The 15,765-nt window shown below is 41.4% G+C and overlaps 2 protein-coding genes and 1 non-coding gene across 3 annotated transcripts; 2 read left to right on the top strand and 1 right to left on the bottom strand.

The window, feature by feature from the left end:
* Nucleotides 1-143: 143 nt before the first annotated feature.
* Nucleotides 144-6,515, top strand: ppp1r8b (protein phosphatase 1, regulatory subunit 8b). The gene is made up of 7 exons (XM_062399447.1): nucleotides 144-266; nucleotides 715-775; nucleotides 1,080-1,233; nucleotides 1,960-2,177; nucleotides 3,844-3,988; nucleotides 4,141-4,205; nucleotides 4,345-6,515. The coding sequence occupies exons 1-7, from the start codon at nucleotides 211-213 to the stop codon at nucleotides 4,696-4,698; spliced, it is 1,053 nt and encodes a 350-aa protein (XP_062255431.1). The 5' UTR covers nucleotides 144-210; the 3' UTR covers nucleotides 4,699-6,515.
* Nucleotides 844-1,003, top strand: LOC133965650 (small Cajal body-specific RNA 1). The gene has a single exon (XR_009923893.1). It is a non-coding gene; the product is annotated as a small Cajal body-specific RNA 1 (non-coding RNA).
* A 1,480-nt stretch (nucleotides 6,516-7,995) lies between the features above and the next one.
* LOC133964620 (cytochrome P450 4B1-like) lies at nucleotides 7,996-15,471 on the bottom strand. Its single transcript, XM_062398799.1, has 12 exons — nucleotides 15,273-15,471; nucleotides 14,672-14,816; nucleotides 14,499-14,543; nucleotides 14,285-14,412; nucleotides 12,871-12,995; nucleotides 12,582-12,736; nucleotides 11,666-11,772; nucleotides 11,174-11,364; nucleotides 10,950-11,083; nucleotides 10,548-10,612; nucleotides 9,584-9,666; nucleotides 7,996-8,791 (listed from the first exon to the last, which is right to left on the bottom strand). The coding sequence occupies exons 1-12, from the start codon at nucleotides 15,450-15,452 to the stop codon at nucleotides 8,623-8,625; spliced, it is 1,527 nt and encodes a 508-aa protein (XP_062254783.1). The 5' UTR covers nucleotides 15,453-15,471; the 3' UTR covers nucleotides 7,996-8,622.
* Between the last annotated feature and the right edge of the window lie 294 nt (nucleotides 15,472-15,765).

Below are 15,765 nucleotides of genomic sequence, written 5' to 3'. Positions count from 1 at the left end.
TCTTGTTCTTGTTAATTTCCTTCACTCGTTCACATTTTGGTTCAGTCTCACGTTACATTTCGCACATTAATAACAACACAACAACAGTTTGGGTCTAATTGGGTCTAACTTGGCTGCAAAGTGTTTCTCGAGCTCCAAAACTCCAACTCCCATCATGCCACGGGGACGTTTTTCCCGTCATGCCGCGCGGCTCCGCGAAGATGAGGCAAGATGGCGACTAAAATAAGCACAGAGAGCAGTCCCCCTCCTTTTGATTGTCCGACATGGTGAGGAAACGCACGTGTTGAAGTGGCGGCGGTGTGTTCGTGGCGAAACGTTTGACACGAACGATCTAAACTACGCTCGGGAATTTATTCGAGTCTCCGTCGTTTGCCGAGAAGCTTGTGGCCAGTGCAGCTAGCGTTAGCATCCGCGCAAGCTAACGAGCTAACTCGTCAACGCTGGAATTAATGTATTAATGACGTGTATTCTGTTCAAGAACGTGCATGTACAGGACGGTTCTAGTGATCAGGACACGATACTTTATTATCCAATCTAACCTTGTACCTCTTCCATTACCCTGTGGCACTAATGCAGTAGATGTAACACGTTCGAAAGGGGTTTTGATGCGAGATGTAACCGAGCTAATGTATCAATTAATCACATGTGTTGCAGCCATTCTGTAGTCCAGGTGTGTTTCCATGTTTAAACCGTACCCTCTCTGTTTCCTCCCAGGGCAGGAAAGGCTCCTCAAGGGCTCCATCTAGACGTGATGAAAGGAGACAAACTGGTAGAAGTGAGTGGACGCTTGGAAATGCTCTTTAACCATCTACTTATTGGTTGTGTCAATGCGTGAGTCAGTGAATGCACCAGATACAAGCCTGACAGTCGACGCAGTCCCACTCTGGGACTCTGTCATGTGTGGCTGCTTGGGTTACACACGGTGCGAGAGCAACCTCAGTCCTGAGATTTAAGCTTGGCAGTGGGAAGCGTCACTGTCGAGTTATGGCTCAGAGGCACAGAGACATAGTGCAGATTGTTTACAGACACTTTGCGTCGGCTGCTGCTCCGACTGTGACGCTACACATCTGTCCCCGCAGAAACTCATCATTGATGAAAAGAAGTACTACCTGTTCGGGAGGAACCCCGACTGGTGTGACTTCACCATCGACCACCAGTCCTGCTCACGTGTCCACGCCGCCCTGGTCTACCACAAACATCTGAAAAGGGTCTTCCTCCTGGATCTCAACAGCAGTAAGACACTATCCACAGACACGCCCACTGTGTTTATTCATTTCATGTTTAGGATCATTGTCTGGAAGAGTTTAACAGCTGGCAAAGGGCTGATAGAGTTATACCACTGACTTGCTAACAATACCTCTTTTCTCCAAAGGTCACATAAATTATAGCAGAACCAATTAGTCAATCTTAATTCTATTAATTGTAATTCAGCAGTCAGAAAACCAGACAATTGATGAATAATTGTTAAGTAAAAAAAATTGGTATATTTGAGGTTTGGTCTGTTTGTAGCACTCAACTCTGGGTTATCACATGGAAACATTATTAGGTATGCATACATTTGTAATATCAAACTTTGCTTGCGGTGCACATGTTTACTTTCTTTGCGCTTTGTGATAAGTTAGATACAAATTGTCACTTTGGGCTGCACTAGCCACTTTGTGTGGCAACAGTGGAATAGTATAAAATGTCTGATATCCCTCTTTTTGATATTAAATTCATATTACACACAGCTCATTAGTCCTGTGAGAAAATAATATGCTAAGTAACATACAGCTGAACTCCTACCTAAGCTAAATTAAATTTCTATATTGAAGCACAGGCAGACTGATGGACTTTATATCAAAAACTAAATAAACACAAGTTGATTGGTTGACCTTAAACTGCTGCTCCATCTCATATGCTTGGTGTGACATCAGCACATGTTTTGACACCAGGACTGAATCACATTTTATATTTTAGCACACGGTACTTTCCTCGGACACATCCGCCTTGAGGCACACAAGCCTCAGCAGGTCCCCATAGACTCTACGATATCCTTCGGGGCCTCGACGCGGACCTACACCATCAGAGAGAAACCCCAAACCCAAGGCACTGCTGGTACAGGGGACAGTAAGGCAGGAGAGGATGAGGAACTAAAAGGGCTGCTTGGGCTTCCAGAAGAAGAGACGGAGCTAGAGGTACGTTTATTGTCTTGATAGTAACAATATTCTCATTGTATACTACAAACAAACTAAACCAGAGACGAAGAAAAAATCTGCATGGTATTTCTGGATTATCACCTTTTTCAACCACAAGTTGCTGCTTTTAGGAAGATTTATAATCCATTTGAGCCATTCCCAAACTTAAGAAAGATTTGTGCGGCCCACCCACACCTTTAATCACAACTATATGATCCACACACAGAACTAGAATCATACATATTATTAAATTTATAGCAAAAATAATTTTTAAATGAACGCAGGCATATTCAGTGCAAATTCAATAACATCCACATTAGGGCTGCTCGATTATGGAAAAAATCATAATCACTATTATTTTGGACAATATCAAAATCACAATTATTCAAACGATTATTAATATGTGCCCTTATTCTAAAGTCTATGTTTTATTTTGTAATCACTTCCGGTTCCGGCAACACCGATGACGGCTGCTTGTCTTATTCCCCCGTGAAACCAGGATATCGGTGCCAGGTTATTCAAACCCTTAATGATGGCAACCCTAACACTCTATGACCGACTGACCGGTGCGGAGCAATGTGGGTCCGGTCTGAACAGCCAGGCGGGGCTCGCTTGAAAATAGCGGTGGGCGACGTGGCCACTTCATGGTGTGCTGCTGCCCTCCCTGCTTTTCCATTCGCGCTGTTTTTTTCACCGCCAATCACCACACACACAACTCGCCGCCTTCACCTTTCTGCTGCTTGAGAGTGAGTGCCAGTCAGCTGCGCCACTGAATGCTTTGGGGGAAGGACTGATTCTCGATTAATCGAGCAGCCCTAATCCACATTTAAGCGTAATTATTTGCAAAGCAATCAATGTAAAAAACATTAAGTGCAAGTAGGGTATTGTTAAAAATATATTCTCATTGTTTGGATAACAGAGCACAACAAGGATGTCTGGGAGAAGACAAACACTTTTGAGCCATAACCAAATAACCCTAAGGCATGCCAAGATGCTCGAAGCTTGGATTAATATTGCATATCATCACACAGCACACACACAGGCTTGGGGGGTTGTCCTCTGGGCCTGCGACAGGTCCTCACTGGAGTCCTTTCTGCGAGTCCTCTTTTAGTTTTGAATGATTCAGTCGAACTTTCTGATTACCCTTCGTCATTAGCAGCTTTGCTGAGATTTAAATAGATTTAAATCTCATTTCTTTGTTTCAATACCTGTGATGATAATTTTTTTTTGAGTCAATCATAAATGTTTGGTGGTTTTAAACGCTTACTTATAAAATCGGAAACTTTTTTATCTATTTATTTTGTGATGACCTCTCACGGCCCACCTGCAGTGGCTTCACAGCCCAACAGGGGGCCGCGGCCCACACTTTGGGAATGACTGCTCTATTCAATGAAGTGTTAAAATTCTATTTGAGCCCTTTATATCTTTTTTTTTAAAGTGTTATACATAGTATTTTATTTTCATCCTCAAAATCGTAGATTTTCAGAGTGGTTTAAATGCAATAGGACAATTAAAGTAAGATGAATGATAAATAGGCAACAGGCCTATATAAACAGTATAATTTATGATGCATCTCATTATTTTCCAATAGTGTTGTGTTATAGAGTCCCGATGTCCTGGTCAAAACACATTGCAATTCATTTTCTTTTGATGAATTAAATGACAGAACCTGACAGAGTTCAACACAGCTCACAACAAGCGCATCTCGCTCCTAACCATCGAAGAGGGAAACCTTGAAATCCAAAGGCCCAAGAGGAAACGGAGGAGCTCCAGAGTTACTTTCAGTGAAGAAGACGCCATCATTAATCCAGGTACAAATAAAAGACAGTAAAAATATAGCACAAGCAATATTTACACAACTCGTGGGAAGATTAACAGCTTGTTACACTGATCCAATATGTGCTTTTCTAGTCATTGTGAGAATAAATGTTAACAGAATATTACCACTGTTTTGTATTTGCAGAGGATATTGACCCCTCGGTGGGACGCTTTAGAAATATGGTGCAGACTGCTGTCGTCCCTATCAAGGTAACCTGTTTTTGTCTTTTTTTTCTCATTAAAATTGTGGAATTTGAGTGGATACATCATATCAGTGTTGGGTTACTAAGCAAAGAACTGCATTAACTGAGTGACTGTGAAACTTAATACTCTGTCATCATTGCTGTAGAAACGGAGATCGGAGGGCCATAACACCTTGGGTCTGGACGACATGATTTCAAAACGTATCCACAGCTACAACTTGGGCGGGGGTCTCTACGGGGACTTGCCTCCCACTAATCTCGATAACCAGCCAACTGGAGCTCCTGGAGGTGCTTCCATGCAGGGAGGGCTTCCCCTGCCCTTCCCTAATCCAGCACCAGAGGTGGACCTGGCCCCAGAGGCTAACCAGCCTCCTGTCACCCTCAACCCTACCCCCGTTATAGCCCCCTACCTACCAGAGACCCACAACGAGCCACGCAAAAAGAAATATGCCAAAGAAGCTTGGCCGGGCAAGAAACCCACCCCATCACTACTCATCTAACCAGTTTGTTAAAGCTGCTGACTCTCAGGTTACCAGTAGTACACCATCGAACTGTGACCTGGCAGAGGTGGAGTCACTCGCTTCCCTTTTTTTATTAATTTGTTGTGTTACACATTATCATCAGAAAGAAATCACGCAATTTAATATTGCCGCGTCTCAAGACATCGTCCACTTTGAGTCAGCAGTTGATATTTTGGCAGGAAGAGTTCAATCTTTGTGACTGTGAACGAATATAAAAGACATCAACAGACTTGGCTGTGAGCATCAAGTACAAGATTGGCTATGAAGTATACCCGTGTGAGTGACAGGCTACGAGGAAATCGTGGGTAAACAAGTTATGCTTTTGATGTGGTGGATGTCAAGGACAGTTTTTTTCTACTAAACATATTTCAACAGTTTTTTCACGTCGTCAATATTTTGATAATGCTATTAAAAAAATGGCTTAAAAGTACTTTTGTATGAGATATTTTATTGTGAAAAGTCAAAGACGCCACACACAAAGTCAGTCTCTGAAAACACAGCTGCTTTTTATTTTGACACAATGTGAGGACGCGCCTGCAAATTATTCGGCCTTCAAGCCTGACTGAAGTGTTTTGCATATTTCCCAGAAGCCACAAGAAGCCGACTTGTGTTCACGGGTCTATCCTGAGGTCTCACTGAAAACCTGCCAGTACAATTGTTTGTGCTTGTTGCACTTCACCTCGTCCAAAAGCTTAATGGCGTTCCATGAAAGTGCTATTTAAAGCCATTAGGCATTAATTTGGGTTCTCCTGCAGATGTTGATCACGTGTCCTTAAACTTTTTTCCTGTATATTTTTTAACTGTTTGTTGCCGATCTTCCAGCTTCAGTGTCCTGTAAATACATGAAGGTTCTTTATTTTATTTTCTACTGTGTTAATTTTAATTGTTACTGAGTAGCAACCTAATTAAATGGACTCCACAATAACACATACCAGGTTTGCGGCAAAATAGCGAGAACAGAGAAGTTTGGATGTAGGAAGTTTTAATGGTATTGTAGCATGTTAGCATCTCTCACATGCAACAGAGTCTGGTGCAAATCTGTTAATGTTTTTGTTTTACAGAGCCAAACTAAGATATAGGCGTTAAATACACACACAGTACACCATGTAGTCTATAGTCAAGATGAGATCCTATGAAATGGCGCAATCACTTTTATTAGTTGTTTTTTGCTATTATTGAAAGTTGAGAAGGGTTAATGGTAATCGCACCTAGTATATGGCTTTTCATTTCAACGATGCCTCCTTGATCCCCATTGTATTCCCTCTTAAAGGAATGAGTGTTAAATGGGCTATCAAGGCAATTTTATTGTTAAAAGAGCTCTCAGGTTATCCCTGCTAGTGTCCCCAACCAGTTAATTGCAGGTAAATGACGCTCAACAGTTCACACATGAGGAGCAGAGGTGAGGAGCCAGGATTTTGAGGAAAAACCCAACAAAGACCACGCCCTGGCTCAAAGATAGGAAGGACAGTGCTGGTTGTTTTACCACGAGGGATCATGTTTAGTGTAAACTTGGCTCGTAGTTATGTAAGAAAGGTTGGTCATAGTTAGAAGAACAGGCATGTGGTCGCCCACAAAGACGCACTGCTTTCCAGAAAGAGCAGCTTTCCCTGATAATACATTGGCTGCTTCACAGGATCCTCAAATAAATGAAAGACTGAATATTCAAGATAGTGTTACCTTTTTTTGAACTGTGCTGGTGACTTTTTTTGTCATTGTTGGCCTGTGGATTTTGTAATCATATTACTGTAAATAAAGAAATTACTTAATTTTGACCCATAAACTCTACTGTGTTTTAAGCTGTTGCCTTGTACTTGTTCCAATGTGAAATGCCTGTGTTCTGATACACCTGATGAAAATTAGTCAACATAAGTTATACAAGTGTCTCATTAGAACTCTGGGTATGGTTCAAAGTACTTCAGGGGAAACTGTCTCTCAGTCCTAGTATTAGCCTCGAACAGTGACAGTCTACTGTTGTAACAATTCGCCTTTTTTAGGAACACAGGGGGAAATTACTACGCTATTATTTAAGGAGCATGGGTGAACCCATAATGCTGTGTATGGGCGCCCACTGCCTGACCAATTTACAATAAACAAGTAATATTTGTTAAGACCGATAACCTTGTCATCGGTCTCACCACATATGAATTAATATATACAGGGGCATCTCGATAAATTAGAATATCATGTTAAAGTTCATTTAACCCTAACCATGGTCATTAAACCAGGTATTGGTATTTTTGGCAGTGTGGGCCGTGCCAAGTCCTGCTGGAAAATGAATTCAGCATCTCCATAAACCATGTCAGCGGAAGGAAGCATGAAGTGCTCTAAAATTTCCTGGTAGACCACTGCGTTGACTTTGGACTTGATAAAACACAGTGGACCAACACAAGCAGATGACATGGCTCCCCACATCATCACAGACTGAGGAAACTTCACACTGGACTTCAAACAACTTGGATTCTGTGCCTGTCCACTCTTCCTCCAGACTCTGGGTCCTTGATTTCAAAATGAAATGCAACATATACTTTCATCTGAAAAGAGGACTTTGGACCACTGAGCAACAGTCCAGTCCCATTTCTCCTTAGCCCAGGTAAGACGCTTCTGACGTTGTCTCTGGTTCTGGAGGGGCTTGACACGAGTAGTAGTTAGACAGTTGTAGCCCATGTCCTGGATACGTCTGTGCGTGGTGGCCCTTGATGCACTGACTCCAGCCTCAGTCCACTCCTTGTGAATCTCCCCCAAATTCTTGAATGGCCGGCCGTTGCTTCAACATCCTCTCAAGGCTGCGGTTAGCCCTGTTGCTTGTGCACCTTTTTCTACCACATTTTTTCCTTCCACTCAACGTTTTATGCATATGCTTGGATACAGCACTCTGTGAACACAACAGCCAGCTTCTTTAGCAATGACCTTTTGTGGCTTACCCTACTTGTGGAGGGTGTCAATGACAACTGACCAGTCAGCAGTCTTCCCCATGATTGTGTAGCCTACTGAACCAGACTTAGAGACCATTTAAAGGCTCAGGAAACCTTTACAGGTGTTTTGAGTCAATTAGCTGATTAGAGTGGGACATCGAGAGTCTACAATATTGAACTATTTCACATATTCAAATCTTCTGAGATACTGAATGTGGGGTTTTCAGTAGCTGTAAGCCATAGTCATCAACATTAAAAGTAATAAACGCTTGAAATATTTCACTGTGTGTGTAATAATCTGTATAATATGAGTTTACTTTTTGAATTGAATTATCAAAATAAACACATTTTTCCATTATTCAAATTTTTTGAGATGCACCTGATTAACGAAATAAAGACAGTTATGTTGCATACAATATTCTGTATTGACACAAAACACCATCATCCCCACATACCACATGGACTTGTGCCCGCAAACAAAGGCGGAAACGTGAACATAAACACACTATTGAAACAAATCCCATACATCAATATTTCCAAAACACCAGGTTCATACAATTCTCTCGAACGTGGCTGGTCGCTCCCCGTGCCCGCAGAAAAGAAAAAAAAAAAAATCCTGCCAAGACGTCACTTCCCCCCCATTTATCACATTTGGACGTTAAAGAAACCAATATATACACCATAACTCTTTCAACAAACAAATAAATACAAAGATCCCTTCCCTCATCCTTAAAATTTAAGTAATCTGACCGATTAAATATGTACATGTTTCTAATATATAAAGTGCACTTAGATGACCTTTACACTGTTAATAGAAATAATTTTAATTAAACGTTCACACTACAATACTCAAAACCCATAACATGCAAAAAGGCAAATTAAATATAAGTACACTTTTCATTAGTTTGACCTGGCTTTAAAATCAGCTATCGCCCACTATTAAAAAGCAGAGAGGAAATGTTATATTTCAATCCATTTTCAAAACAAGTATCTATACTACAGGTTTGATTTTAATGTGGACGCCATTGAGTGAGCGCAGCGCTACTCTGGGAACTAATTTGGGTTTGAAAGTGGTGTCCTCTATCAGCTGATATCTCCTCAGAGTCAGGGCTGTGGCCACCTTCATCTCGTTCATGGCGAAGTTCTGACCGATGCAGTTTCTGTTGGCGGAAAAAGTACAATTGTGAAACAACGCGAGGAACTTGAGCAATGAAATACTTTTGGGTTTCCAAAATGAGAGGTGTGCAAGACTGTTTTTCATTAGGATTGAAAAACTAGGGTTTTATTTGGGGGTTGTGCAGACATAATATCAGTAAGTGCAAGGAAGTGAATTATAAAAACACCTGAAAACACCTCTGCGGTGAATGTCAAGTCGTCAGTTTTGTTGGGAAATTCCACTTGACCACTGTTTTTAATCTTGTTCTGTGTTTGGGGGATGTTGTCATACACACAGACCTCTTGGTTATGTGGTAGCCTCTGTACATTCAGCTGGATTTGTATTGTCTATTAACCAAATTGAAACATTTTCCACCTAAAGCCTGGTGCTTTTTCAGTAGAGCGTGAATGAGCCTCAAGAATGATTTTAAGTGTCATTTTTGCATATGAACATTCTGCTACGATGCAAAGGCCAAAGCCCTAAGCAGCGAAAACACTGCTCCTGAAGAGCCTCAAACTAATTTGCATTCCTGGCTCTTTTTTTTCCTTCCAAGTAACAAGTATGTAAGACTGCCGCCTTGGGTCAAGTTACCACTGAACAAACAATTCCATTGCTCCCATGGACACATGAGGAGAGACACACACGATCTGAACTGAGTTACTCCAAGTCTCATATTCATCTGTCTTTGTCACTGATATTTTCTTGTGGGAATGGAAGGCAATTGTGACGCTACACATCCTGAACTGAGTATTAGGACAGCTGTAGACCTCCCTGCCAAGCCTATGTGTGGACAAACCTTGACCCAGCTGAGAAAGGCACGAATGCGTGAGGTGACCTTTTGGAGACATTCTCTGGTAGGAAGCGCAGTGGGTCAAAGACCTAAGATGATGAAAGAAGGACAAAACAAACATCAGAGTGGCATAAATCAAACATTTATGTCCATTTTCTAATTTGGTCATGCAGTAATATTTGTCATTTTTAGCATTGTATTTCTCCCCCGTCATAGTTGACTTGCGAATTTCCTGTGTTGCCTTTTCTCCTCTTTGTCTTTTACTGTTTGTCATGTTTTCTGTAAGTCACCAGGATATGACAAGTCGTCCCTGGCACTCGACTTAAAAAGCCCCACATGACACCAAGAATATCTAAAGGCATGACTTCACCACCCGATTGACATAAGGACATAACTTTTGTAAAAAATGTCCGAATTGTTTTTGAGACGAAATTATTACAGACCTCAACATATGGATCAATATACCCCTCAGCATGGCATGCTGGGTGGGGGGGATACAAAGTTCTGTGTATATATCAAGTTATAAACTGAGGGACTAAACCAAGACAACTCGCATGAGCCAGTGTGAAACCTCCACTTCAGACGTATGTGGAGACACGTACTGATGCAGGGACTGAACAAGGCCAGCTATCATTTTACATTACATTACATTATTACATGTCATTTGGCTGACGCTTTTGTCCAAAGCGACTTACAATTATTACACTCAACATTTATGAGGGGCCATTTAGGGGTTCAGTATCTTGCCAAGGACACTTCCGCATGCAGATGGGAAATAGTGGGATTTGAACCGGCAACCTTCTTGTTGAAGAACCACCACTCTACCACCTAGGCCACACCGCCCCATTATCGAAAATAACCCTTCAATCATTTAACTTGTTATGTGCACAGTAAAGAGGGACCATAATTCTTAGTTTTAGTGGCCACATGTGACCTTTCACAAGCTCAAAAAAAAATGACCTTGACTTACATGAGGGTTTTCCCAGATGGTTTCATTCATGTGAATCCCATAGATAGTTGTTCCAACAAGAAAACCTACCAACATGAAAAAAATAAGGGTATTTAATTGAGGAATATGCATGTGATCAGACAACATCTTATGTTATAACAGTTTCACCGTGGGGTCAGTCACTGTTGACCCAAGGCTGGTGAAATCCAGATCTAAGTGTTTGTATGCGCTGAAGAACGAATACATAAAACAAAAATGATTCCAATAAAAGTTAATATTTAAGCTTTAACCAGCAGGGTAAAGGTTCCAGTTCCAGATTACAGTTCGCCATCTTATCTACTAATGTTCAACTTAAAAAAAACTGTTAACTGAGACCCCATCATGTTTTCTACTATTAACTACTGACAAGAATAGACCACAGACCTGCAGGCAGAGTCCTCCCATCACAAAAGGTCATGGGTTTGGTGAGTCGTCTGGCCGTTCGCGGTACAATGGGGTAAAGACGAATGGATTCTTTTATGCACATTGTTGTGTATGGAATTTTTTTAAGATCATCCCTAAAAATAGAATACAATGTTAGTGCACACCCAATCCAGCACATTTTGCCTGGCACTGCACATGCCATTGTTGTCAGTACACAAGCTTACCACTCTATGGTGTCCTTGTCTTGCAGGACCTCTGTGATCTCGTCCCTGCACTTCTGCTGGTGTTCTGGGTTGCAGGAAAGACAGTAGAGGATGAAAGATATGCCGCTGCTTGTGGTGTCATGGCCACCGAACATGAAGGTGTCCACTTCAGCCCGCAAATCTTCATCTGACAGACCCTGCTGACTCTCGTCCTAAAGGTGCGATAAAAGGACAAAAATAACACATTTGCCACTGCTACTACTATGACGGCTAATAGAAATAGACACTAGATGGTTTACTTGTAAAGCAAAGTGATGGAAACTTGTCTATTATGCTGCATTTTATGCCATGAAAAATGCTAAATAAATACAGTTTAAAATAATAATCACAACTTAACAAAAACACAAAAATGAATAAATAACAATAATATTGTTTTAATTAATATTGTTATTATTTCTGAAAACATGTAATTTTGTAAAATCACAGGTTGGAGCCTCATATCATTAAACCTACTCTTGCACAGAGAAGGATGTCCAGGAAGTCCAGGTTTCTCTTGGCCTTTATCCGGTCCAGCTCCTTCTCTTCCTTCAGTTCTTCTTTTCTCTTTCTTATTACATCCTCTTAAAAGCACAAGATAATGGATGAGTAGTTGCAGACCGAATCTGGCTTTGCACAATGCAACATGATCAGTACCACCTGGTAGGTGCACACATAGACCCTTGAGGGGGATTGAGCACCTGCCCGTTTTCTTCCTGAAGAGAAATGGCCCTTTTTAAATAAATTAATATTATCTTCCTGTTTGTGCAGAGCCTCCCTGTCAAACAAGAGCACTAGAGCTGCAGTCTTGATTCTTATATGCATCTATGTAGAGACAGAACATAATCGATTCATGTTGTTTTTAGCTTTGTCTGAGTCTCTGTCGGAGTCTGATTCGCCATCACTGCGCTCACTTTACAGTTTAACAATAAACACTGATCAAAAGTTATCACGACACGTACAGTGCTGACATTTACTTCATTGTCGCAGAAGAAGCGACGCCTCAGACATTTTCAGAGACAAAGAAGACGACATGGAAGCAATTTGACCAAAATCTAAAAAATGACCATTGCATGAAAAAGCATTGTTTTTGCCTGTACTGTCCTGCCTTCACCTTCAACATTTTTATTGTAGGCTCATCCTCTAATAGCTATTCATTCTCCTCTTGTTGAGTATTTAACAATTGTGTGAGGGTAATAAAATAAATGTTTAGGCTAGTCAGAGATGTGATACTTTAAAATGTTTTTTTATAAATCATTATGAGAAGTTCCCCGTTTTCTCACTTGTGCTCCTGCCCCCCAACATGTCTGTGCACGTCCCTGAGTACCATTGATATGTGTGAGTTGTTTCTGATGGTCATTCATCAAGTGATGTGTGCAGCAGCAGAGCTTACCTGTATGTCTGTGAGCAACCCTGCACGCTTTCCTGAATCTAAAGCCGTGTGGGCTGAGGTAGAAAATGAGGTCGTTGTGGTACGGAAACGTCCTGAACCGAAGGTTGACCAGATCAGTGAGTTCATACACGGCTTTGATGTACGCATTTGTTCCACTGAAATGAAAATGTGGACAAATGTTAACAGCTTTATTTCTTCCACACATGAGTAAGACAGCTGAGGAAGTAAAGAAATGAGAACATCGAATGGAAACTGTGAATGGTTGGAAGGACAGTTTGTATGGACTCACCTCTCGGTCTGACAGTTGCTGTTGTGGCTGAACGCACATTTCAGGATGTTGTCCAGTGTCATAAGGCTCACATGTTCAAACAGTTCAAAGGACTTGTTGGTGTCTCCATAACTTTCCCATTTGTCCTGGGAACAGTAAGAGAACAGATGTGACTTCTACTCCAGCCATTCCCAAACTTAGGACGGCCTCGGCCCAATTTGAAAATAGAAAGATTTGTGCGGCCCACCCACACCTTCAATCACAACTATATGATCCACACACAGGACTAGAATCAAACATATTATTAATTTTATAGCATAAATAATTGATTATGAACATATACACACTGCAAATCCAATAACATCCACATTTAAGCGTAACAATTTGCATAGCAACCAATGAAAAACATTAAGTGCAAATAGGGTATTGTTAAAAATACATTCTTACTGTTTGTTTAACAGAGCACAATAAGGATATCCGGGAGAAGCCAAACACATTTGAGGCATAACCAAATATACTTGAGGTGGTTCAGCCCTTGAGGTGGTTCAGCCCCCCCCCTCAAAAGATGCTCGAGGATTTGATAAATATTGTCCATGTTTAGTTTCTAAACGGCGGCGGCGCACTTTACATGATCCCCGGGTCTTGTTAGCTTGCATCTCAGCGCACAGCACAAACACACACAGGCTTGAGGGCTGTCCTCTGGGCCTGTGACAGGTCCTCACTGGAGTCCTTTCTGCGAGTCCTCTTTTTAGTTTTAAATGATTCAGTTTAACTTCCTGATTCCTCTTCATCATTAGCAGCTTTCCTCTGCTCCATCTTGCTCGACAAGGCAGATAACAAAGTTCTCCCTCAACTGTGACTCCCCCCCCGTTAATAAAGCGTTCAAGTGTTAACGTGACGCTCAGCAAATACAACAACACCTGCTTTATGGGTCAAATAAAATACGAACAATGTGGAATTTAAATCTCATTTCTTTGTTTCATTACCTGTGATGCTAACTTTTTTTTGATCAATCATAAATGTTTGGTGGTTTTAAACGCTTACTTACAAATCTGAAACTTTTTTATCTGTTTATTTCCGATGACCTCTCACGGTCCACCTGCAGTGGCTTCACTGCCCACCAGGGGGCCACGGCCCACACTTTGGGAATGACTGATCTACTCATCACTGTGCCGATGGAGGCGTGGGTGAAGTGAGAGGTAAACAGTGTTGCAGCCAAATCCATAACAATTGAAGTAAACGGGACCTCATCCTCAGATGTAAAAAAACCCACATGTCTCCATACTGCTGCTGTGATGTCATCCAAGCGTAGAATTTCAATTTTCAATGAACTATCCCTTTACTTTGATTCAAGAGAGACTCCTCTTGCTGTACTTTAATTGCTACTTCAATACTTTAACTTTTATCAACCTCGTATGCCTTGTGATTTACATACCAACATAATTTTAGCAGAATCAGACATCAATTTTACGTATGGTTTCAAGACATCATAATGGAAACTTGGCGTCAAGAGTCGTCTGTGGCGAGACCACTTCTGACCGCTTAACGACAATAAACCATCCCCTGAAACAGACAGAATATGTGTATGTGAATTACAACCTAAAAACAACAACCTGTCATGAGGCAACACAGACAAAGCAGAGTCTTACCAATCCAAGTCTTGACAAACCTGTACACCAAATCATCTTTTGGTTCTGTGAAGAGAGAATCACAAACACGTTTTGTTACTTTGACCCTTTCTTTATTGTATCGCATATAGAAGACACATTTGACCACACTGTCATAGAGATTTATAATAAAAAAAAGAACAACTCTAACACACCTGTTGATGTCAGAATGGTTTTTACATAATCTGGGTGGTGAATAGAGAGGTAACAAGTAAAGGGACCAAACCACAGTGGGAAAGCATACGGGTACTGCTTTTCCCACTCCAGCATTTTGTCAAAGCCCGTGCCATCTTCTTTTAACTGAGGGAACAATAAACACATGTGAGACATCAAACATTCACCTGCACAGTTTGCCAGTACTCTATGAAGAACGGTTTCCTATGCTTGAGTCATGATATTAAACCACTGTGCGTCTCTCGTGTGCAGAACTTGACTTGACTATCATTAGAAAAATGTCAGATAAATATATTGCAGTACCAGTAGTGAAATATAGTGGAGTGAAAAGTGCCAGTGAAATGTGGTTAAGCGAAAAGTAGCAGTTTTATTAAGGAGTTAAGAGTACCAGTGAAATATAGTGGAGTGAAAGTATAAATGTAAACACTGGAATACTGGCACCTGAGGTGTGGATGAACATCACAACATAAATGTGTGGTGCTATTCCACCACTGTTTATGATGATGATGGCTCATCCATGAACTGGTCCCAGTGCAGGGTGCTGTCTTATAGCTGAGTTACAGAGGCTGCAGAATGTTTTACCTGAAGGAGGTGTCCGAACAGCCAGTGTCCCGGGGGTCCAGGGAAACACTCGGTGTTTCTGAGCCCAGCTTTTCTCTTCGCCAACAGGAGACTGAGTTTATAAACAACAGTGACCAGACAGAGCACAGCGAACAGGTGATGCATGCGGGGCCAAGTCACGAGAGCTTCGGGCAAGTCCATACTGAGGAGGAGGTGAATGAGGAGAACCTCCTGTAGCAGGAGAAACTCTTCAATCTGATGTTATTTAACTGCGAGGACTTAGGATGGTAGAGGAGGAGTCTGCAGAGCAAACATGTATCTCTCTCTCTCTCCCCCACTCCCTCTCTTTCGCACTACGAATCAGAGAATCTGTTGTTATTTATTCTTTTCCATGTCACTCCGGACACAGTTCTACCATCAACTTCATCAATGTTGCTGATGACCCACTCATCCATAGATTGTTAATAAAACAAAGACTATAAGATCTTTTTGCAGATTATCCAGTTGGGATGGA

The sequence above is a fragment of the Platichthys flesus genome, chromosome 11, assembly GCF_949316205.1.
Source record: "Platichthys flesus chromosome 11, fPlaFle2.1, whole genome shotgun sequence".
In the NCBI taxonomy this organism is placed as follows: Eukaryota; Metazoa; Chordata; class Actinopteri; order Pleuronectiformes; family Pleuronectidae; genus Platichthys; species Platichthys flesus.
Note: the sequence above shows the minus strand (reverse complement) of the source record. Positions and strands in the feature narration are given on the sequence as shown.

Coding starts and splice junctions, on each gene's coding strand:
- LOC133964620 (XM_062398799.1), bottom strand. CDS start 15,452: ATGGACTTGCCCGAAGCTCTCGTGACTTGGCCCCGCATGCATCACCTG. Junction 14,413..14,498: donor GTTTGTCAAGACTTGGATTG/GTAAGACTCTGC, acceptor TGTCTGTTTCAG/GGGATGGTTTATTGTCGTTA. Junction 11,365..11,665: donor ACATCCTTCTCTGTGCAAGA/GTAGGTTTAATG, acceptor TCGCACCTTTAG/GACGAGAGTCAGCAGGGTCT.
- ppp1r8b (XM_062399447.1), top strand. CDS start 211: ATGGCGACTAAAATAAGCACAGAGAGCAGTCCCCCTCCTTTTGATTGT. Junction 267..714: donor CCTTTTGATTGTCCGACATG/GTGAGGAAACGC, acceptor GTTTCCTCCCAG/GGCAGGAAAGGCTCCTCAAG. Junction 4,206..4,344: donor CTGCTGTCGTCCCTATCAAG/GTAACCTGTTTT, acceptor TCATTGCTGTAG/AAACGGAGATCGGAGGGCCA.